The following is a 24,934-nucleotide window of genomic DNA, read 5'->3' on the forward strand; positions in this document are numbered from 1 at the left end:
TTAGAGCACTGCTGCCAGGAGGAAATGAACTTTATTCCTTGGGTGTTCAGTCTTAGGGTTAGCTCTGGCACGGTTTTAGTCATCGCTCTGTGCATAGAGAGCGGTCACTGTAACCACGCTCCGGTCACAGACTCACAGCTGGCCCTTATGATGAGCCTGCTGTCATTCAGTACAGAGGGCACGGTTACAGCCGCTGCCCTACATACACAGAGCCGTGACTGAAACAGTCACCCCTGTGACTTGAAGCCTAACAGAATATGTTTTGTGTCCGCCAAGCAATTGGGCTTTAAGTGCGGGCACCAAGCTGGTTCAGAATGCTATTAACCTGCAGATTAACCCAATATCTGCAGGTTAATAGCATTTTTTTCACGTGACAGGTTCCTTTTAACCCCTTTACGACTCTTGACGTGTACGTCACTGGCCGTGTCCCTCACTTTAAAGTGGGCTCACATACTGAGCCCACATCTTTCCCCGCACTTGATGGCTAGTGAAATTTAACAGCCCTCACATGACTCTGTCGGCAGAAATATAGAAAAATGATGGCGATGCAAAAACAAAAAAGCGTTTTTTAGTGAGTGATAGCAGCCAACCATAAAAATCAATATAGTTTTTTAAATTAAATCCAAAAACAGCCTCTTCAGAGAGGAACATAACTTTAACTCTTTTGCCACCTACTGGAAGTAATAATCACAATATTAACCCTTTAAATGGCCTTGCAACATAACTTAGTATAAGAAGACAAACCAAAAACTCCAACTGCAGACACGTGTTTCAAGGTGCTTGCCCCTCACCAGTGCAAAGAGAACTAATCGGCTGGATTGTGAGGCCTCTGACAGGAGGTCTAAAGAGTAAGGTTTCTCTTTGCGGAGAGCATCATGTTGGAGTAGGGAGACTTATAGGCCATGCAATGTTCCCCTGGGCCTTGCCACCCTCTTCAAGCAGAAACTCTACCACTTAGACCCTCTCACCTAGCCGAATTGGTTCTCCTGATTTTCACTAATGAGGCACAAACACTCTGAAACACGTGTCTGCAAATAGAGTTTTTGGTTTGACTTCTTATCCTAAGTTATGTAGCAAGGCCCTTTAAAACAGTCAATAAAGATTTTTAGGATTGTAACTTGAGCCTGACCAGCTTTGTTGTTCTTTAAAAGGAAATATTTTATTAATCTGGAGAAAACATTGCAGTGCTTGGTTGTTGGCTCTAGTCATGTAATATTCATTTTTGGATGCAGTTTCAGAAATATGCTAAATTCCCTACAGAAAAATGTTAATAAGTAAATTCAATTTTTAAATGACTAGCCTTTGATATTTATTTCAATAGTGACTATGTTCCTTTGATTGTGTATTTTGATGTATTACGGAGTTATTATCCTGCTCCTTCGTAATATACATGCTACTTTAGCAATTTTTGTCCATTACTATATACTGGCTTTACTGCAAATTGCTGTGATTTAGCAGTGAACATTTTGAAAGCAGAGACTGAACAGATGAATTCCATAGTTTCAACGTGTTCATCTTATGTGATTGTGTTTTTTTTGTGTGATTTTTTACCTTTTGATCAAAAACTTCTGATGTAAATACACCCTCATGCTTTGCATAAATATATATCAACCTTCTTGAACATGACATGACTCGACTATTTAAAGAAGCACAACCATCAAAGTTTTTATCCTTTTAATATATTGCAATCACTATATTATATAGCACTGTGTACTTACCATTGCTCATTTTGCCTTTCTATGGAGCTCATTCTTCTCTTTTCTCCGCTCTATGTAGAAACAGAAAGTGTCTTGTCCCTGCAGAAATCATTTCCCTCTTCAACTCCTGACCCAGCTGCTTCCTGCTCAACTCATGACTTGTGCAGAGAAAATTGACCTCCTGTTTCTACATAGAGAAGCTTAGAAGGAGTCAGCTAGTCAGTTTTTAATCACATGATGACATAGACCTTATGGAAAAGAGAAGAATTATCTGGGTAGAAAGGCAAAATGAGCAATTGTAAGTACACAGTGCTATATAATATGATAGCTGCAATATATTAAGAGAATAAAAACTTTAATGGGAGTGCTTCTGTAATATTGCTATGTACAGATCTAGAAAAAGGTTAAATTGACTCAAATAACACAGCACTGGGATGATATGGCACAAACATGTGTAATTTGACACCTAACTTAACACTGCATTGTTATACCCCTTCACAACATATGACGTATATTTACGTCATATGTCGTGTGTCTGCCTTTGATGAGGGCTCACACGCTGAAACTGCATCTTTCCCTGCACATGATGGCTGATTTAATCAGCCATCATGTGCCTTTAACAGCCGTGGTTGGAGTGATGCACCACTTGCGGCTTTTAACCTGTTAAATCCCGCTGTCATTCTCTGAGAGTGGGATTTAACCACTTCGTGCCAGAGCCTGTTTTTGCCTTCGTGACCGGGCCAATTTTTTCAATTCTGACCACTGTCACTTTATGAAGTAATTACTCTGGAACGCTTCAACGGATTCCCCTGATTCTGAGATTGTTTTTTCGCGACATATTGTACTTCATGATTGTGGTAAAATTTCTTCTATATCACTTGCGTTTATTTGTGAAAAAATCGGAAATTTGGCGAAAATTTAGAAAATTTTGCAATTTTCAAACTTTAAATTTTCATGCCCTTAAATCAGAGAGATATGTCACACAAAATAGTTAATAAATAACATTTCCCACATGTCTACTTTACATCAGCACAATTTTGGAACAAAATTTTTTTTCGTTAGGGAGCTATAAGGGTTAAAAGTTGACCAGCGATTTCTCATTTTTCCAACAAAATTTACAAAAACATTTTTTTAGGGACCACATCATATTTGAAGTCACTTTGAGGGGTCTTTATGACAGAAAATACCCAAAAGTGACACCATTCTAAAAACTGCACCCCTCAAGGTGCTCAAAACCACATTCAAGAACTTTATCAGGTGCTTCACAGGAATTTTTGGAATGTGGAAGAAAAAAATTAACATTTAACTTTTTTCACAAAAATGTTACTTTAGATCCAATTTTTTTTATTTTCGCAGGGGTAACAGGAAAAAATGGACCCCAAAATTTTTTGTGCAATTTCTCTTGAGCGCGCTGATAACCCATATGTGAGGGAAAACCACTGTTTGGGCGCACTGCAGGGTTCGGAAGGGAAGGAGCGCCATTAGACTTTTTGAATGTAAAATTTGTTTGAATAATTAGCAGACGCCATGTTGCGTTTGGAGAGCTCCTGATGTGCCTAAACAGTGGAAACCCCCCACAAGTGACACCACTTTGGAAAGTAGACCCCTTAGGGAACGTATCTAGATGTGTGATGAGCACCTTGCACCCCCAGGTGCTTCACAGAAGTTTATAATATTGAGCCGTAAAAATAAAATGTTCACATTTTTCCCACAAAAAATGTTTTTCATCCCCTAATTTTGCATTATCATAAGGGTAACAGGAGAAATTGCACCATTAAATTTGCTGTGCAATTTCTCCTGAGTATGCCGATACCCCATATGTGGGGGAAAACCACTATTTGGGTACACTGCAGGGTTCGGAAGGGAAGGAGCGCCATTTGACTTTTTGAATGTAAAATTTGTTTGAATAATTAGCGGACGCCATGTCGCAATTGGGGAGCCCCTAATGTGCCTAAACAGTGGAAACCCCCCACAAGTGACACCATTTTGTAAACTAGACCCCTTAGGGAACTTATCTGGATGTGTGGTGAGCACATTGGGAGACATAATAAACAAATCAGTAGCAGGCGAAGAATTGGTTTTATTTATTTTTTACGCCGTTCCTCGTGCGGTATAAGTGATGAGATTACTTTATTCTTCGGGTTGGTGCGATTACAGAGATACCAGATTTATATCCGGTTTTTATGACTGACAGCTGTCACACACTAAAAGATGCTTTTTTTTGCAAAATCTAGTTTTTGCATCGCCATATTTTGACAGCTATAATTTTTCCATATTTCGGCCGACAGAGTCATGTGATGGCTTGTTTTTTGCGGGACGAGTTGACATTTTTATTCGTACCATTTTTGGGTACGTGACATTTTTTGATCGCTTTCTATTCCGTTTTTTGGGAGGTAAAATTAACAAAAACCAACAATTCAGGAATTGTTTTTTGAGGGTTTTTTTTATGCCGTTCTGCGTGTGGTAAAAGTGATAAGGCAGCATTATTCTTCGGGTCAGTACGTTTACAGCGATACTACACTTACTGTATATTTTTTTATGTTTTGGCGCTTTTACACAATAAAACAATTTTATAGAAAAAATATTTGTTTTGCATCGCTTTATTCTGAGCTATAACTTTTTTATTTTTCGGCTGATGGAGCTGTATGGCGGCTTTTTTTTGCGGAACAAGATGATGTTTTCAGCAGTACCATTTTTATTTCCATTTTGCTTTTTGATCGCATTTTTTCCACTTTTTGTTTGGCGATATGAGGAAAAAGCATAGTTTTTTGCTCCGTTTTTTATTTATTTTTATTACGGTGTGCACAGAAGGAGTTAATTAGTGTGACAGTTTTATAGCTTGGGTTGTTTCGGATGCGGCAATACCAAATATGTGTACTTTTTTTGTTTTTGCATAAATATACGGATTTATCGGTTTAATATTTTATTTATTTATTTTTATTTATTTTGTGATTTTTTTTTAACAGTTTGAAAACTTTTTTTGACTTTTTTTTTACATTTTTACTTAGTCCCTGTATGGGACATTAATTTTTATTTTTCTGATCACTGATCTCATGTAATGTAATAGACATATATTACATTGTAGAGACCACTGCTGACAGTTTCACACTGTGTCTCCTGCTGGACTCAGCTTGCAGGCTGAGCCTAGCAGGACACCATATATGGCAGATCTGGAGGCGGTCATGTGACCTCCAGCTGCCATAACAACGCCAGGTCCTGGAAGGTATCAGGGGTCGTCGGAGAGGTAAGTAGACGACCCCCTCTCCTCTTACTATCTTCTATATGCCGCGATCACTATAGATCGCGGCATATAGAAGATAGCAAAGGGTTAACATCACTGGGACCTGATCCAATCAGGTCCCGATGATGTTCCCTGTCAGAGCTATCGCTCTGCACAGCACCCGCAGCGCTTGCAGGACCCTGGGGGTCCTGAGAGCTGCGGGACCACCCACCGTTTTTAAACATCGGCGCTGCACAGAGCCCAGGCAGCGCCGACGTTTATCTACAGTGGGCGGTCGGGAAGCAGTTAATATACACCAACAGGGGCGCATCATTCCACTGTCTCATCAGCGCGCCCTTGACATGATTGTGGGGCACTGATGGGTTGTCATGATAGTCGGGGGTTTGCTGATGATCCCTGTGCCTGTTATTACAATCCTCCTGTGAACGCCGACTCGTGGCCGTAAAAAAACACAAGTTCAAATCAACCCTCTTTTGAACCATTCAAAATAAAACAATTAAAAAATAAATAAATAATACACATTTGGTATCGTTGTGTTCAGAAATGTCCGCTGTATTAAAATCTTAAGTAAATTAATCCAATCCGTAAACCGCGTAACGAAAAAAGAGATCAAAAGCTTTTTTGGTTGCCGCAACATAAAATACAATAAGAGGCAAAAACATTGTATGCACTCCAAAATGGTGTCCGCAAAAAAGTAATCTCAGGGCACAAACAATAAGCCCTCACAGACCCATATCCCGAAAAATGAAACCGCTTTGGATCTCGGAAAATGGCAACAAATGCAAAAAAAAATTCATACAAATTTCCTAATTTTTGTTAACTACTTAAAAAAAAACTACACATATCTGGTATCTTTGTACTCGTATTGACCTGGAGAATCAAATTACCAGGTCAGTTTTACCATATAGTGAACATGGTAAATGAAAAACCCAAAAGACAATTAGGGAACTTTTTTTTTGCAATTTCACCACACTTAGAATTTTTTTTCCCATTTTCCAGTACATTATATGGTAAAACTAATGGTGTTATTCAAAAGTACAACTTGTCCTGCAAAAAACAAGCCCCCATTGGTGGAAAATAAAAACGTTATGGCTCTTCGAAGAAGAGGAAAAAACGAAAAAAAAAAAAAAAATGGAGAATGGCCCGGGGGTGAAGAAGTTAAAGGGAACTCGACATGTCCTCAAATGCTATTAGGTTATTCTGAAAATTAATAGTGTTGCAATGCCATCCGGCTGTCTTATTGAAACCGTAGCGATTGGGAGAAAATGAGACAAGCCCGGAGCGGATACAGTCATCGCACACAGCATTGTAATCAGCAGCTCTACAGATGCAATCAAATTGCAGGGGTGTGCTTCTGCCCGCTGCTCACTGGGTACTGAGAAATGTCTGTAGCGACTCTGGGCACGCCTCTATGAATGAAAGCTGGTGGCTTGCGGGAAGAATAAACTTAATTTACTCCCAGTAACCGCATTTTCATTAAGGTGGTCGGACAACAATGTAACATCATTAACCTTCAGATTAACCCCATATCTGCACGTTAATAACATTTGGGAACATAACAGATTCCCTTTAAAGAAGTTGTCCACTACTTTATATGAACCCCCCAATGTATCCCCCTGGGGCCCAGAAGTGTTTTTGTAAATACCTTGCGGTACCTTTCTGCCTCTGAGCGACGCTATCGGTGGCTGCTCAGAGGCATCACGTGACCCGTCACTGATGTAACATCAGTGACGCGCTCCCCGCGGTGGACGCAGGGCTGTGGGCGGGGTTACCCCGTGCGTCACACCCAGCATCCACCTCGCGTTTTCACAGTGAATGAGGAGAGGGAGAGCGCGCGGTGGATGCCGGGTGTGACGCGCGGGGTAACCCCGCCCACAGCCCAGCAGCCACCGGTGGAACGCGGAAGAGGGACCCGGGGGTCACGTGCTGCCTGTGAGCGGCCAGTGATAGCATTGCTCACAGGCAGAAAAGGCACCACAAGGTATTTAGAGAAACACTTATGGGCCCTGGGGGAATACATTGGGGGATCATATAAAGTAGTGGACAACCCCTTTAAGTTATCTTACACCACTTAAGTGAGATAACCTTCTGTGACAAATTATCAAGCTGGTTTGTTGTGCGTCATGATAACCATTGCTACATCTGTAAGTTAGCTACAATCCCTTTGAGTACAGCAATAGCCAATATACATGGTCTTCAGGAAAGTCCAGCATTTACCCTTCTTTCACATAAAGGGCTGAACATTATAGGCTATGTGCCCACGATGCAGAAATGAAGCAGAAAATTTCTGCAGCATTTCTGCATCTCCCTGGCAGAAAAAAAGGCATGCAGATTGTGCATGCGTTTTTCCTGCAGAATACATGCGGATCCACATGCGGATTGACAAGCACTTTCCAGGCGATAGCATCACTTGGAAAGTGCTTGACAACTAGGTCACACTGTATAAATCCATGCAAACAGCATGGATTTATACAGTGTGAACTGTAAAAATAAAATAAAGCTATACTCACCCCCGATGCCCCGGCGTGTGCTGCAGCGCTCCTTCCTGTCTGGTTCCTGGCAGCCGGCATATCGCGAGACAGAGCGGTGAAGGGCCTGCGGTCACATGACTGTGACGTCACCGAAGGTCCTTCAGCGATGCCGGCATGCAGAGAAGCCTTCGGAAAGGTGAGTATAAACTTTATTTATTATTTTATTCTTTTTTTTACAGGTACAATGGTACCCAGGTCTGGATGAGAGTCTCCTCTCCTCCAGAACTGGGTACCATCCGCACATAGAGACGCATAGAATTAGCTTGTAGAAATGTACAGACGCGCATTCTATGCGTTTCAATGCAAGTCAATGGCGGCCATTCCGCTGCGCTTCCGCAAAATTAAATGACATGCTGCGGATTTTTGTACGCAGCATAAACGCTGCGGAAAAATCCGCAGCATGTGCATAGAACATGCGGAATCCCCTTGGGGACCATGGGGTGCGGATTACCTAGCGTTTCACAAGCGTTTACGCTGCGGAAATTCCGCAGCATAAACGCTTGAAAAACGCTACGTGGGCACCCAGCTTAAAAGTAGTAAAAAGATTGACCTTTTCTATAGCTTTCCTAGAATTCATGAAATTCTTTACAGTAAAATATCTATACATAAAATCTCAGCAGGAAAGTTTATTTCCTTGTGCAGAAATTCTACCAAGTCAAGGACATATGCATCATAGAGGCTGCCCATGCTGCTTCCAAAGGATACATGAGCAGAGGTGACTAGCTCAGATAAACCTCACATCCTATTCCTATGGGCTTTTAAAAAAATCACAAGGATCCCCTCTCCATAATCACATTGGTGTTAGCAACTATTGAGACGGAAGCCAGAGGTTTCTGCCAATGTACTCTGTTACAAAGGATAGGAAGGAGCAGGTTAAAGACAACAAGCACTATACCATGCTGTCTTAAAATAAAATGCCTGATGACATTGAAAACTTTATGTATATCCCTTAAAATCAGTAACCTGTGAAAGAAAACATTTAAATAAAACCGTTTCCTGCATTAAAACATTAAGATATATACTGTACGTGTTGGTGTGTGTCAACTCTCCTAGGTTCATTTGCACAAAGTTTTTGTAGGAATATTGGTTGCTTCAAACATCTTGGAGAACAAACCACAGATATTCTGTAGATGTAGGCTTGCATAAATACTTCCGACTTTTCATGTAATCCCAGATACATTAGATGATGCAGAGATCAGGGCTCCATGGGGGCCATATCATCACTTCCAGGACTCCTTGTTGTTCTTTTTGCTGAAAATAATTCTTAATGACATTGGCTGTATGCTTGGGGTCATTGTCCTGCTGTAGAATAAATTTGAAGACAATCAGACACTTCTCTGATGGTATTGCATAATGAGTAAGTATCTGCCTGTATTTCTCAGCATTGAGGACCCCAAAAATGGGCAACGCTGATATGCAGTGGTCGGCCAAGGACACTTTGTGCAGCAGTTGAAAGACTCATCATGCTTACTTCCCTTCAAGATCGGAAGATGTCCAGCAGTGCCATCAACTCAGTGCTGAGATATAGCTACACCCATCTACTGTTTGGAGAAGTCTGGCCAGAAGTGGTCTTCATGAAAGAATTATAGTCAAATCCTCACCTACGACTTGAAAATAAGGCCAAGTGAAGCAACTTTTCAAGAAAGCATAGGAATTGGGGTGCAGAAAAATGGTAGTAGATGCTCTAGACTGATTGGTCAAAATGTGCAATATTCTGCTATAACAGAAGGCAGTTTTTTTGCCAATGGGCTGGAAAGTGGTACAATAGTGAGTGTCTGCAGGCAACAGTAAAGCATGGTGGAGGTTCCTTGCAAGTTTGAAGTTCATTGGAATTGGGAATTTGGTCAGGATTAGTGTCTTCAATACTAAAAAAATGCAGGCAGATACTTGTACATCATGGCATGCCATCAGGGAGGCGACTGATTGTCTCAAAATTCTGCAGCAGGACAACGATCCCAAACATACAGCTAGTATCTTTAAGAACTATCTTCGGCATAAAGAAAAACAAGGAGTCCTGGAAGTGATGATGTGGCCCCCACAGAGTCCTGACCTCAACATCTTCAAGTCTGTATGGGATAACATGAAGAGAAATAAGGATTTGCACATGTCTACATACACAGAAGATCTATAGTTAGTTCTCCAAAATGTGTGAAACAACGTCTCTACCATGTTAATTCAAAAACAATTTTGAAGGCAAAGGGGTTGTCCAGCCTTAGAGTACAAGTCTTCAGTCACTCTGTGAGATTGCAGACTTGTGAATCCTCATATCGCACGCACTGCGAGCATTCTCCGGTGTCGGCATTGGGCGCATGACCGCAAGTATATGATTTGCATATATGCAGCCACGTGCCAATGCATTGGGCATGGCCTCGCTCAATTCAAGTGTATTGAGCGAGGCCGGACACAGTCTAGATGGAAAGTGGTCGGAAGTATTCAAATGGTAAGCTTGAGTTCACATGACCGTTCTCTCCCGGCGCCGGCACCGGAGGATCTTCACAGCATGCAGTGAGCACCATGAGAGGATTCACAAGTCTACAGTAAGAGAGAGTGACTGCACACTTGTAGTCTAAAGACGGACAAACCCTTTAAATCAAATATTGATTTGATTTAGATTTCTCTTTTGTTAATCCACTTTGCATTTTGTTAATTGATAAAAATAAATGATTAACATTTCTATTTTTGAAAGCATTATTACTTTGGGGCATTTTTTCCACACCTGCTTGGAACTATTGCACAGAACTGCATATGTGTGTATATATGTGTGTTTATATATTATTAATGTATTATATAACATTATATATAATATAATATTACACATACATGAATATATTAGATTCAACATATATTAGAAGGTGACCCATACTATAACATTTACTTAATATTGTTACATTTAAATCCTCTACATTATGATGGAAGTAATTACATTTTAATATCATGACTTTCTAGTCAAAGGGGTTTTATGAAGGAAGTAATAGTCTGTAGGGAATTGTTGGCTTTAATCTGAGACTGATATAATTATGCTCTCAGTGCTCTTAGATTACAGGCTTCCTACTTCCAAGAAATTGATGAAGAAGATAACCAGAAAAATGGTCCTTCCGAGATGAAAAAAATAGTTTGTAACAGAAGCCTTACTGTATTAAGCACATTAAAGGAAAACTCCACTTTCGCACACCATATCTACAACTCTCCACAATTTAAACTTTTGATAGGGATTTCATTTCTTGGACGGTTTTGCTTCTTTTTCTTTCGCAGCTGTCGTTGGTGACAGATAAATCCTGACAAATTCCCAATAGAATAATTTGAAAATAAAAAAACGCAGATGCCCATCTCAGGAAAGGACCGAACTTTGGTTGTGAATCACATTGAAAATTAGATGCAGGTCAGGTGCGTACACAAAAAGTAACAAAGTTTTAATTTTTCTGTAAAAAATCTCTCACTAGATTACACAATACAAACATTAATGAAAGGAACCATGTGCTGCATGGGACAAGCTCACCAAATGTAACATGCAAGCTTCTCCTATAGGGAGAGACCTGTCAAACAGGCAGAGCCAAGCAGAACAAAACTGATGGGACCCTCTCTACTTACTAGTCCCATCATTCCTAGCTCCTGTTTAAAATATGTCTTCTCTAAAATACCGCTCAATTTTGTAATTAGACAGCCTGATCCTGATACATGCTGCCTGTGATTTGCACAGCATGAAACCCATCGGGTTCCTTAAATAGATCATTTAAACCTGATAAAACTGGTTCATTTACTTTGAGAAGCTTTCAGAATACCTGTATAATCCTTTTTTTTTTTTTTTTTTTAAATTTTAAACATTTTTTTTTGCTTTTCATTTTTTAATCCTCCTAGGTGACTTGAGCCGGTGATCATTTCATCGCTTCTACTATATACATCAATACAATTGTATTGCATTATACAGTAAAAAACATTTTTTTCCACTGGCAGGTCTTTATAGAGGCACCATCAGGGCAGGTACAGGGGTCTTCAGCATATCCCCAATTGTAATAGCAACCCATTGGCATTCTGCAAACACACTGCAGGGGAATTAATGGGTTATTATAACAGCGCACCCCCGAGATCTCATACTATTATTGCCACTGTCAATTGACAGCAGCATTTAACAAGTTAACAGCATGGCTCACTGAAAAGTACCGTGGTAGAACTATTTCCCTAGCAGTAGTGCCAGCTGTTACGGGCCAGGCTATGCCACTGAAAACCTACAGGCAAAATACAATGCTTTTTTAAAGGGAACCTGTCACCAGAAATCATGCTATTAACCTGCAGGTATGCGGTTAATCTGCATGTTAACAGCGTTATTATGCTGCCCGGCGACTGCACGTAGCCGATTGCTGCAGAGAGAAAATAAACTTTATTCTCCCCGCCAGCATTCAGTATTCAGTCATAGAGGTGGGGGAAACATGGGTTCAGTCACCCCTCTGACAATACAGAGCGGCCGCTGTAACCGCGCCCCCAGCTCTGCCTGACACTCCCTCTGCATTGGGGCCGGCTGTCAGTCAGGACCGGGGGTGCAGTTACAGCGGCCGCTCTGTATTGTCAGAGGGGTGACTGAACCGGCGCGTCCCTCACCTCGATGATTGAAACTGAATGCTGGCGGGAAGAACAAAGTTTACTTTCTCACTGCTGCATTTGGATCTGCGCAGGCGCAGGGCAGCATAATAACGCTATTAACCGCATATCTGCAGTTTAACAGCGTTATTTCCGGTGACAGGTTCCCTTTAAATTCCTTGACATCTACAGAAATTATTTTATGTGGGATCTATGGGATAAAGAGGCATCTTCCAGACAGACAGCACACTGACAGTATGTTTTCACACTATAAAGTTAGAGATTCCACCTACAATTCCTACATGTTTTTTACATGGTATTGTATTAGGTGAAAGTAAACCTATTCACAGTAACCCGACATTCACTGAGCCATGCTGATAGTGTCTGTATATGAAATACATGTTTTGTATTATTGGGCAATGTGGATGATTGTCTCAGTAATATTTACACTATGTTTGACTGGCAATATCATGGGACCACTGAGAAGTATGTGCGTGGGTTCATTTTCTGCATTTTTCTGCATGGATTTTAAGTCACGTGAACAAGCATGGCTTGAACAGATCAATGAGGTGTTCGGTAATGGCCCCAACATGGTTTTAGATTCTAATAGTACAGAAACAAGGGACCTCACCAACAGACTGGAGGAATTGCTCAATAAAAGAATGCTACTATGGTGGAACAAATCTTTCCTGGACAAATATGTAATGAGGGGATTGATACCAAGAAGGTTGCATGTGCAGGTATTCCCCTCCTTGCCGATTGTTGATGATACTTTCAAAGACAACTGGGAACGATTAGCCTCGACCTGCTCAAAAGGATTTGTGGTACTACTTATTCAATCCAATGAGAGTACATTATGTGAATTGGATCTGGAGATAAATACACTGCAGGGTGAATTAAAGAAACTATTGTCCCCTGAATCTTTGGCATTGTTTAATATGGACTTAGACAAAGATTTTAAGAAATGGGAAAAAGATATCTTGTCCATAAAAACAAAAAAAATATCAACGCGATGTATTGGACTTTCAGAATAAACATGTCTATAGATGGAGGAAAACACATTTCAAATCCAGATCAGTGTCTATTAGATCGGGATCCTTCTCTTCCATCTCTTCATGTGAAGAGAATATACAAGCAGGGGGATCTACCGAGGCCAACCAGATATCCCGACATTTAAAATCTAATCAGGGGAAAAGTACAAATAAATATAATAAACATGCACCACAACATCGTGAAAGAAAAACAAAGGAGCAATTTAGAGGTAACCAACCTCTCGCCCTACACCCTCTCTGATGCGCAACGTGAAGTGTCATGCTTAGGGCTAAACTTTGTGCCCACTAATAATTTTAATTTCTTCACAGCTATGAAAGATTTGCATCTATTTTTGAGGAAATTGATACTTAAGAGACTACATATGAAAACTAAGTGTCACCAGGGTTTTAAGACCAAAGAAGAATTGGAAGACCTTTCTGTACTTGAGGATCTATGAAAGGAACAATCCTCCTATCACACAGGTGGGTTTCCTAGGTTCTCACTTCCCAGATCGACGACGTTTCCTCCCTTGTCTCTGTGTCCGAAGATCTTTACTAAGATGTGACAAAGGAGTTTCGTTAAATATCAAGTGCTAAATATCAAGACAATTTTACTCGACAACAACGTGTTGCACTGAAGGAATTATTGTCCATGAAGTACATTGAAATAAACCAGCAGAAAAGGGGGGAAACGTCATTGTCTGGCCGACCCACCTTTATGAGAAGGAGGCATTTAAGCAGTTGAAGAATAGGGACATATATACCCCACTCACCCATAATCCATTGGGAGCTTATTCCAAAGAACTATGCAGTATTCTTGAAAAGACTGTAGATCAAGACATTATCCCTAAAAAGGTTTTGGATGGTCTAATACCCACCTTTTATCTACTCCCAAAGGTGCACAAAGATTTGTGCAATCCACCTGGGTGTCCAATTGTCTCTGGCATAGAAGATCTATGCGACCCAGTCTGTAAATTTGTTGAACATTACTTATATCCATTAATGCAGCTGCTGCCCTCCTATGTCAGGGACATGCTGGACGCCCAGGTGAAGGTGGATGGTCTATTCATGGAGTCTGATATGTTACTAGTAACGGCTGACGTGGAGTTCTTCTATGCGAGTATACGTCATGTGGATGGTCTGGAGGCAGTACATGTGTGGCCTGATCTTGGAGCTGTTGCGGTTCATATTGACTCAATATTTCTTTATGTTCAAAGATAGATCCTTCCTTCAAAAACAGGGCAAAGCCATGGGCGCGGCGTGCACGCAGTCTTATGCTAACCTTTTTCTCAGGTTTTGGGAGAGGGAGGTTGCCTGCGATAGCGCCCACGCCGCCTCCCATGTGCAGTGCTGGTATAGATATATTGATGATCTCTTTATAATCTGGCAAGGAACAGAAGAGGAATTGGGTGAGGTTGTGGTCTCTTTGAACTACAACAGCTCCAACATCAAGCTCACATTTAAATGCCATAAACAAAGGATTGATTTTCTTGACATTCATTTAATTGTGGCAGATGACGGGTTTATACATACAGACGTGTTTAGAAAGGAGACCTCGGTCAATGCACTGTTGCATGCATCCTCGGCACACAATATATCAAAAATTAGAGCCATTCCAACAGGCCAATTCTTAAGAGTGAGGAGGATATGCTCCTCAGATGAGAAATTTGAACATCAGGCTGAGGACCTCAGGGAGAGACTCTTATCCCGAGGGTACAGCAAAAGGTACATTGAAAGAGGATACTGCAGGGCTAAACATACCACAAGGTTGAGTTTATTGAATAAAAATGTGATTGAAAAACAGGATCACACTGTGAGATTTATTTCCACCTTTAATTGCCAGTGGGACACTAGTCGCCATATTCTGGAGAAACACTGGGATATACTCAAGACGGACTCCACGTTAGCCGTGACTTTATCAGATAGACCACAACTGACCGCCAGACGAACTAAGAATATCAGAGACCTTCTGGTAAGGAAGCACTATGTGGCCAACACGTCTCCCTTGTCCGGCACTAGGGGCCCCAGATGGGGCTTTTCCCCATGCGGTGATTACCTGGCTTGTAAAAATATGGTGAGGGCATTTGACTTTGAGTCTTCTGACAGTAAAAAACAGTATCGGATTACCCATCACATTTAATGCAGCTCAATGTATGTAGTTTACGCCACTTGTGCATGCAATCTAATTTATGTGGGCCTCACCACAAGGTAATTACGTGTTCGAACAAGGAAGCATGTGAGACACATCCTGGCAGCCAGGGAGGTCCTTGACCCGACATTGCTGAAGACTATTCCAAAACATTGCAAACACTTTCATAGTTGTGATCCCACTTCATTTAAAGTACGTGGCATAGACAGGCTCCACTGTGGCATTAGAGGGGATGATCTGAAACGGTTACTAGCACAAACGGAATGTCGGTGGATCGTAACCCTCGACACCATGGCACCAAAAGGGCTAAATGAAAAGTTGAGCTTTTCCCCATTTATCTGAGGTTCCCATTGTTTGTGATATTTTTTTTTAACATTATTTGATTTTCATTTTGTTGTGTCTCTTGTTATATTCTAGAACATTGGTGTCTTGCGAATCTTATGACTTCTTCTTTTTTCCTGCCAAGCATAACCAATTCAGGGGTCAAGTACTCGGGATCCCATTCTCGGGATTGTTTCATCATGAGCGGCGCCATCCGAACATATTCATCTGGTTCTGATGTGCATGTTAAGACATATGAGTGACTATGTTTACATACAAATTGACATGTTTGAATAATTATTGATTGGATGCATACTTGTACCAATGTGACAACCAACCAATGAATTAATAATGCTATATTCCATCTCTTAACTTCTCTATCAAGTTTATATATTGGCATAGGGATATGTGTTCCTTATGTACTTTTATTACATAAGTGTACAAGATGGGAATATGTGCAAGATTGGCCTGATATGGAGGTATATGGGCATTTAGAGATATTTGTCCGTTTTGCCCCTTTTTTTGCATGAAGGGATATCAAATATGCACTTCTATATTTGTTATAACGATTGATGAATTTTTTCTGTAATCAATGATTATTATTCATATATGGATGTATGGATCAGGGTAGTTACTAATATATATGTTACATGGAGTATATGAACCGGATATTTGGACCTGCACAAAATGGCACCATCTGTGGACTTCATTTAGATGGCGTCGGATGAGCACATGCACCGTGATGTCCGTGCGTCGACGTGCTGCCTCCGGCGGTTGCGTGGGACACGCACAGTAGAGTCATGGGAAGTTCACCCCCTGGCCCATGCGCGTCACCGCGATGACCCGGATGCGGTGCAGGCCGCAACGCCGGGACCCGGGCACATGCGCAGTACTTACGGCTCCATCCTGATTAACTCCTGACAGGTGAATGCATAGGATAAAAGGATGACTCTGACACCACTGACCACATACTCCCCTTGAAAAAGGTGTCTTGCACACCGAAATGTGTGCGAGGTCCAGCCATAGGACACATGGGTAAGGCATCTTTACATTCTAGTCCATATTTTGAGGTACTGTGTTTATTTGAATAATGATTATTCTGATTATCAGATAAGACATGCTCAACTGTTTCAAAAACACTATGTGGGAATTGGTCGCCATGATCGCCCAGGCGGACCTCACCTGTTATTGCTCTGGCTGTCCTCACATGGGGAATATGATTTGAAGTACCTAGTGAAGCACCTTATAGCCAGTTGCAGTGCTGGTGGGTCCGTATGTGTGGATTTAGGCGTACCATTCACTATATACGATTTATGAGGATCAAGGAACTTTACTGCCATTTGACTCATGTTGTACTGTCGTTGGCCCTCTTTCTAGTTGTGAGTCCATTCAATCACCTCTGTAATTATTGAAAGGTAATAGCCCTTTGTGCTAATGCTATTGAGCACGGCTCTTGTGTGTATTTTTAATTGTATGTTTTTTGTTATTAAAAATGATTATATATAATGATCACATGTGGCCCTTGTTGACTCATTGTGGTGCTCTGTAGGTGTAATTGATATCGAGTCCTGGTCAGCCATGTATATGTTGGTCCGGGGTTCTTTTATTTTCTGTGTTTTTTACATGGTATTGTATTAGGTGAAAGTAAACCTATTCACAGTAACCTGTGAGGCATGCTGATAGTGTCTGTAGATGAAATACATGTTTTCCATTATTGGGCGATGTGGATGACTGTCTCAGTAATATTTACACTATGTTTGACTGGCAATATCATGGGACCACTGAGAAGTATGTGCGTGGGTTCATTTTCTGTATGTGTGCATCTGTAAATGTATATACAGTATGTATGGAATTAATATAAATGTAATTGTCAGCATCTACCTAGGGTTATTATATTGTCCTACTGTGCTTCTGTGGCTGTGTGAGATTTATTCATTATACCCAGGGTTGCCAACTTGACTTTTTATTTTTTTCTGGATGACTTACCAAAAACAGACAATATTTTTTATGGACACATTGGAAAACCATAATAAATATACTTATAAGTGATATATCTGCCGCCCATAATTCTGATATGAAGATATCAGCTCCATTCACTGTAAACTGATGATAATTACAGTCAAAATAATCGGTATACGTTTTTGCAGCTTCAAAATAATCATAGAAGTCTTACATTTTTTTATGGACACGGAAAAAAGTGCCCATTTTTTATGGATTTTCCTTGAATTTCTGGACAGTTGGCAACTCTAATCTATGCTCTCAGAATACTTAATACATTCAGCTTTAAACCCCATACATGGACATTCACAGTAAACAAGAGTACTTACTTTTTCTTAAGTCTCCTGTCTTTTTCTGCTTGAGTTCCAAGTTTGCTCAACCCCAGAGAATCTTGTGCTGCAAGATCAGAATCCATGAACCCTCCTGTTTTGAGGTAAAATGAAGTCATTTCATCTGGGTAATGAGCGTGTAAATATCTATGGACAATTTTAAAAATAGACATTATTTTATGTGATTTTATAACGACCTTGATAATTTATAGAATTTAGATTTTAAATATATTTTGACCACTGAAATTTATGGTGTCACCATTGGAAAACTCAGAGATGTCTGATAGTTGGTCTTTTCATTAAAGGCAGCAGGTTTTTGCTACCTCAACAGAAGGCAGCCTGATGTAGGCAAAGAGAAGCCGAATCCAACGATTTTAGCCGTTCTCACACAATCAGAGCTTTTAGATTTAGAATGAAGCAGAGCTGAGGAAGCTAACCCCGCCCACACAAGGGTCTCTCCATAGACAGTAAGGTGCTTAGTTTCCGGACTAGTTTGGCAATATTAAACTCATAGTGATAAATCCTTCACAGTTAGTAAACAACAGCACGCACTTTGACAAGTGACACATCCCTGAGTTCTGTGTCTCAGCCTCTATCTCCTGCTTTATTCGGATTACAAAGCCTGCTGACAGATTCCCTTTAAAATATAAGTTGTGGGAATGGTAGAGCATAATGGTCACAGTGCCCTCTTTCGGTCAATAGGTGAAGGACATAAGACTTAAAGTCAAAGGAGAAATACATTTTGCAGATTTTCAATTACAATTATATAATACCAATTTTACTGCCTTTTGAAAATAATTATTGGTACTACATATGCTCAAAAACATTGATCTCTGCTACGAGATTTTATTACAGAAATACAGTAGATTTAGTGCTGTGATGTGGACTGAGAGGTGAACAAGTTAACAACAAGCAATATACCCTTTTTAGAGATGTTAGGTCCAGAAATATTTCGACAGTGACACAAGTTTTGGAATTTTAGCTGTTTACCAAAATATACTCAAAGTATTGTTATATAATCAATATGGGCTTAAAGAGCAGACGCTCAGCTTTAGGCTACTTTCACATGTTCAGTATTTGGTCAGTATTTTACCTCAGCATGTGTAAGCCAAAACCAGGAGGGGAACAATCAGAGGAAAAGTATAATAGAAACACGTCACCCCTTCTGTATTTATCACCCACTCCTGGTTTTGGCTTACAAATACTGAGGTAAAATACTAAACAAATACTGAACAGGTTAATATGGCCTTACTGTGAGGGTATTCACATCCTAATTGGAGTAAAGGTTTAGGAATTACGGCAATTTAATATGTAGTTCCCTCTTTTTCAAAGGACCAAAAGTAATTGGACAATTTTCTCAAAAGCTCTTTAGTGGGCTGCATAAGCTATTCCCTCATTAATCCATCATCAATTAATCAAGGTCTGAAGACCCACAAACAAGCAACATCTGAAGTCAGCTACAGTAAAGTCCTGACAAAGCATCATAAAGGAGGAAACCCAGCGTTTGGTGACGTCCATGTCTTCCAGACTTCAGGCAGTCATTGCCTGTAAAGGATTCTCTACAAAGTATTAAAAATGAACATTTTATATATGGTAAAATTCATTTGTCCAATTACTTTTGAGCCCCTGAAATGAGGAGGCTTTGTAGAAAAATGGTTGCAATTCCTAAACATTTCACAGGATATTTTTGCTCAACTTCTTCAATTAAACCTGAAAGTCTGCACTTCAATTACATCTTAGATGTTTCATATTAAATCCATAATAGTGGCCTGTAAAGTCTAAATCACGATGATTTGGTCACTGTACAAATATTTCTGGACCTAACTGCATATGTGGTATGTGGAAGATGTTTGCAGAAAGTTCTATGACTGTCACATTCCTCTAAATGTGGCTTGCACATATCCATGTGTTTGCCATCAAAAACATCTCCATTTAGACTCTGTTAAAGGGGTTGTCCACTACTTGACAGCGCTTTCTTGAACTAAATGTTTGAGCCTGATAAAATAAAAAAGCCTATACCCACCTCCCATGGTGGCGCCGTTCCAGCGGGGTCAGCACTCATGCTCCCGGGGCTCCTATGCTGTTGTTGTGACACATGACTCACGGACAAATCGAACATGAAGAGGAAGTCCAGGTTGCAGCTGATCTCTGACTTCCTCTTCATGTTCAATTCGTCAGGAGGCGGGGACAGTGACACCAGCGCTGATTGGGCGCCAGCGTCACGTGTCACAACAACAGCACAGGAGCCCCAGGGAAAGCGAGTTCCGACACCTTGGGAATGGCGCCGGCACGGGAGGGGAGTATAAACTTTTTTATTTTATCGGGATCAAGCGTGGGGGATGACAAGGAGTTGTCCAAGTAGTGAACAACTTATTTAATGGTTCATTTCTCTAGAAATAGAATATACTGGGAGTATTCCCAGATACATGGCTCATTGATTCAGTAAACAAACACATGTTTTTTTTACTTTATCCCATGGCATGATATATTGTAATTGTAGGGATTAGAGTAAAGCCAAAGGTCCTCTTTTAGACTACGCTAAGTGCATTGGGGCCTATGGGCAAATCCGAAGATACAACAGGGAATAGGTCAGCATATGCCTCCAACTTGACTAAAAAAAAACCCAGATGTGAGCAGGGAATTAGATGCATTTAACGGACATTTCCTCGCATGAACCTCTAGAACAAATCTGAATACAACTTTTCCATATCACATGTAAATATGTACAATCTCAATTTGATTAACCATTTCATTATATTAATAATCCCAACAGTTAATTTACAGGGAACCTGACATGTCTAAAAACACTATTAACATGCAGATATGGGGTTAATCTGCAGGTTAATAATGTTCTAAAGCCATGCAGCTGCCGCACTGAAAGCTTGGCTGCAGGGAGGAAATGAACTTTATTCCTCCCAGCAGCCTCGGGCTTTCAGTTATAGAAGCGCGGCTTTAGTCACCGCTCAGTACATAGTGATAGTAGGTTGTGAGTGGTTGTCTCATCAGTATTTTGCATCTGTATTGCCGCTATCTTTATTACATGGGTTTGCTGCATCCTAATAATCTGGGGTGTCTGTCCTCATAAGATGCACTTATATAGCGCTTGGCAGCCCGCTTAATCTAATAGTATGGGCGTCACTAATATGCTGTAAGCCAGACACTGTGCACTACTTTTGTGTGACCAGCGCCCTATACAAGCCTTTTTTTGTGTGCAATTTTAATACTAAGCAATCACCCCCTCCATGAACTGCTAGGTTGTGAGTGGTTGACTCATCAGTATTTGGCACCTGTGTTGCCATTATCTTTATTACATGGGTTTGCTGCATCCTGATAGCGGATTAGCTCTGAGACCTGGGCAGGTAAACACTGCTGCCCTTTTTTGGCGGTGTTAATTTTTGATTTTTTGGGGGGGAATTTTAATCCCTCTTATTGTGGCTCTGCTTTTATTTCAGTACACAGTGAGTGGCGACTACGCCCGCGCACTGACTGATGATGAGCCAGCTATCAGTCAGTGTGATGGTCACACAGCTTTATAACGCTATTAATCTACTGATTAAAGGGAATCTGTCAGCAGGTTTTTGCTACCACCTCTGAGAGCAGCATGATATAGGCAAAGAGACCCTGAATCCAACGATGTATCACTTAGATTCCAGCGTTTTTACTGTTTTTCAGCACCGCTCCGGTCCTGCGATGCCATCTTGTAAGTGAAGCTGTCCGGAAGTCAGAAGCTACGTCACAAGCTCTCAATGTAAGTCTATGAGAATCAGAACGACACTCTCATAGACAAGTACATAGACCCTTATGATAACTGGAGGAGAAGCCACAGCAATGTCTCTATATTTTCAAACTTGTACTATAACTGGGCGCCCCTCCCTGAACCAGGTGCACATGCGGTATACCCGCCACTAATACTGGCTATCGGCATTAACATTTTGAGGTATGGATGTTCTTACTGCAAATTGTTATACATCAGAACGTAGATTGGAGTCAGCTTCTAAACTCGCCCAATAGTGGTGGTTGAATGCAATATGTTATCTTCTTTTTAAATTCTTTAGTACTTTTTAATGAGAAGGTGTAAGATTCAAGGGAGAAGAAACAAGTATAGAATCCATCTAACAGTATAAGCACAAAGATAGGTATAAACAATAGGTAAATCCAGGGCATGGAGGGTCACCTCTGAGTATATACTAACGTGTACAAAATGATGTGACACAGCCAACGTGAACAGGTTTAAGGATATTATAAAGAGAGAAGAGAGGAAAAATGGGTGTTAAAGGTAGAGCTGGTGAGGGCACCCACTGTGTTCTCCTCCACCCGCATCCTGGCAGCAGGACAAAACAAGAAACTAACCAGTAGTTCGCATCTATGCCTATACAGGGATTTGAAGGTCTGTATGATAAAAACAAGAGTCAGGCTGCTATGAAGATTCGTCAAGAAATTAGCTCAGAATTTTGGACATTAAAACACAATGGGATGAATCTGAGAGGGAGAAGATACAGATTAGATATTAGAAAATAAGCTTTTTGACAGTTAGGGTGATCAATGAGTGGAACAGGCGGCCATGAGAGTTGGTGAGTTCCCCTTCAATGGAAGTCTTCAAACAGAGGCTGGACAGACATCTGTCTGAGATGGTTTAGTGAATCCTGCATTGAGCAAGGGGTTGGACCAGATGACCCTGGAGGTCCCTTCCAACTCTACCATTCTATAATTCTGTGGTAAAGAGCAGAGTATGGAGACTTAACTCTTAACTTGAGTTTATATATCATTGTGCCACAAGTGTGCTGATCCATTAGATCTATAACATATATAACCATGCTATTATAAAGTAACATAATCTTAATAAAGAGCAATGACCTTGGAGGCCAAATTCCTTACTGAGCTGCCCAAGTCTTGCCTTCTCTTTTTTACCAAACAATCTGCCAATGGAGGACTTAATTCCTTTTTTCTTTGGAGCTTTGTGGAGAGAGTCTTGACTGCTGTTGGCACTCACTAGACCGAGGACATCAGGCTCAAGTGTTGCAGACAAACTTCTGTAAAATAGTAATGGTAATTTTATAACATAGCAGTATATATAATACTTGTATTTATTACATTGAACACACATAGAAATATATGATAAGTACATTTATGCAACATTATCATTCTAAGATACTGAGCACACTATTATAGAACCTGTGGTGCTTGGAAGAAGGTATAGATGGCTACTATTTTAAATAATTATGGTCTGACACTGCATATTCTTCTTTATGTTCATGTGCATTGCCATTATCTTAGTAGGGTGGGTTTTGGGGTGTGTGCTCAATCAGGCTTACATCCATGGTCTTGTCAAGTTAACCATCTTTAATTATCCTTGTTTGTTCATGGAGTTACTAATAAATTAAATATAGTTATTAACTTGCATCTACAAATTTTGACAAGCACTCTTTTTTTGCTCGTAGACACAGGTGTTTTTCATTTTAGTTTTTCAAATAATTAATCTCTGTTCATTTGTAGTTTCTAACTTCCCAACTATTGTAGTTTCGGCCTAAATTGGTGTGTGGGTTCACAGGGCCAAAAATACTGTAAAATAGCCATTTATGTAAGCTCATATGTTGAATACACCATCCTTTAAAAATTAGACATCTTGCAAAATTGTAATCTATACTTGTATCACATACAGATGCATCTCACTAAATTAGAATATCATCAAAAAGTTAATTTATTTCAGTTCTTCAATACAAAAAGTGAAACTCATATATTATATAGAGTCATTACAAACAGAGTGATCTATTTCAAGTGTTTATTTCTGTTAATGTTGATCATTATGGCTTACAGCCAATGACAACACAAAAGTCATTATCTCAGTAAATTAAAATAATTAACAAAAAACAAAGGCTTCCCAAGCATTTAAAAATATCCCTTAGTCTGTTTCAGTAGGCTCCACAATCATGGAGAAGACTACTGACTTGACAGATGTCCAGAAGGCAGTCATTGACACACTCCACAAGGTCTCAGAGTTCCAATTTTCATTTGGAAATCAAGGTCCCAGAGTCTGGAGGAAGAGTGGAGAGGCACACAATCCAAGCTGCTTGAGGTTTAGTGTGAAGTTTCCATAATCAGTGATGGTTTGGGAAACCATGTCATCTGCTGGTGTAGGACCCCTGTGTTTTATCAAGACCAAAGTCAGCACAGCCGTCTACCAGGAAATTTTAGAGCACTTCATGCTTCCCTCTGCCGACAAGCTTTTTGGAGATGGAAATTCCATTCTCCAGCAGGACTTGGCACCTGTCCACACTGCCAAAAGTACCAATACCTGGTTTAAAAATAACAGTATCACTGTGCCTGATTGGCCAGCAAACTCGCCTGACTTTAACCCCATAGAGAATCTATGGGGTATTGTCAAGAGGAAGATGAGAGACACCAGACCCAACAATGCAGACAAGCTGAAGGCTGCTATCAAAGCAACCTGGGCTTCCATAACACCTCAGCAATGCCTCAGGCTGATCATCTCCATGCCATGCCGCATTGATGCAGTAATTGATGCAAAAGGAGTCCTGACCAAGTATTGAGTGCATTTACTGAACATACATTTCAGTAGGCCAACATTTCAGATTTTAAAAATTTTTTTCAAGCTGTTGTTATAAAGTATTCTAATTTACTGAGATAATGACTTTTGTGTTTTCATTGTCTGTAAGCCATAATCATCAACATTAACAGAAATAAACACTTGAAATAGATCACTCTGTTTGTAATGACTCTATATAATATACGAGTTTCACTTTTTGTATTGAAGAACTGAAATAAATTAACTTTTTGATGATATTCTAATTTAGTGAGAAGAACTTGTATATAGGAATATTAAAGAAAATGCAAGACTTTATTAAATTACAAAAAGTCAGTTTTAGATAAAAACAGAAAAACACATGGGAAAAATAATATTCACTAGTGGGACAGTGTAGATTTCTAGCTAGATTGCTGCAATGTGTAGAGCATACACATGGGGGCAGCAGAATACAGTAAAAATGCACATATGCAGGTATATAGATGTGCACATAAATGGTAGGAGCTTAAGATGAACCACCAAGC

The 24,934-nt window shown here is 40.3% G+C and overlaps 1 protein-coding gene across 11 annotated transcripts in view; it reads right to left on the reverse strand.

Moving 5' to 3' along the window:
• The window catches only part of PPFIA2 (PTPRF interacting protein alpha 2), a 446,534-nt gene that overhangs the window by 50,472 nt on the left and 371,128 nt on the right, over positions 1 to 24,934 (reverse strand). For 7 of the 11 annotated variants that reach the window (XM_073651602.1, XM_073651604.1, XM_073651608.1 and 4 more), the window contains 2 exons: positions 22,724 to 22,899; positions 17,870 to 17,963 (listed from right to left, as the gene is read on the reverse strand). In XM_073651602.1, the coding sequence (XP_073507703.1) occupies positions 17,870 to 17,963; positions 22,724 to 22,899 (270 nt within the window). The remainder of the gene's footprint in view (positions 1 to 17,869; positions 17,964 to 22,723; positions 22,900 to 24,934) is intronic. The other 4 variants (XM_073651603.1, XM_073651607.1, XM_073651611.1 and 1 more) reach the window with 1 other exon arrangement.

This window comes from Phyllobates terribilis, unplaced genomic scaffold, assembly GCF_046119375.1.
Source record: "Phyllobates terribilis strain yellow unplaced genomic scaffold, ASM4611937v1 Scaffold_11__3_contigs__length_659146591, whole genome shotgun sequence".
NCBI lineage: Eukaryota > Metazoa > Chordata > Amphibia > Anura > Dendrobatidae > Phyllobates > Phyllobates terribilis.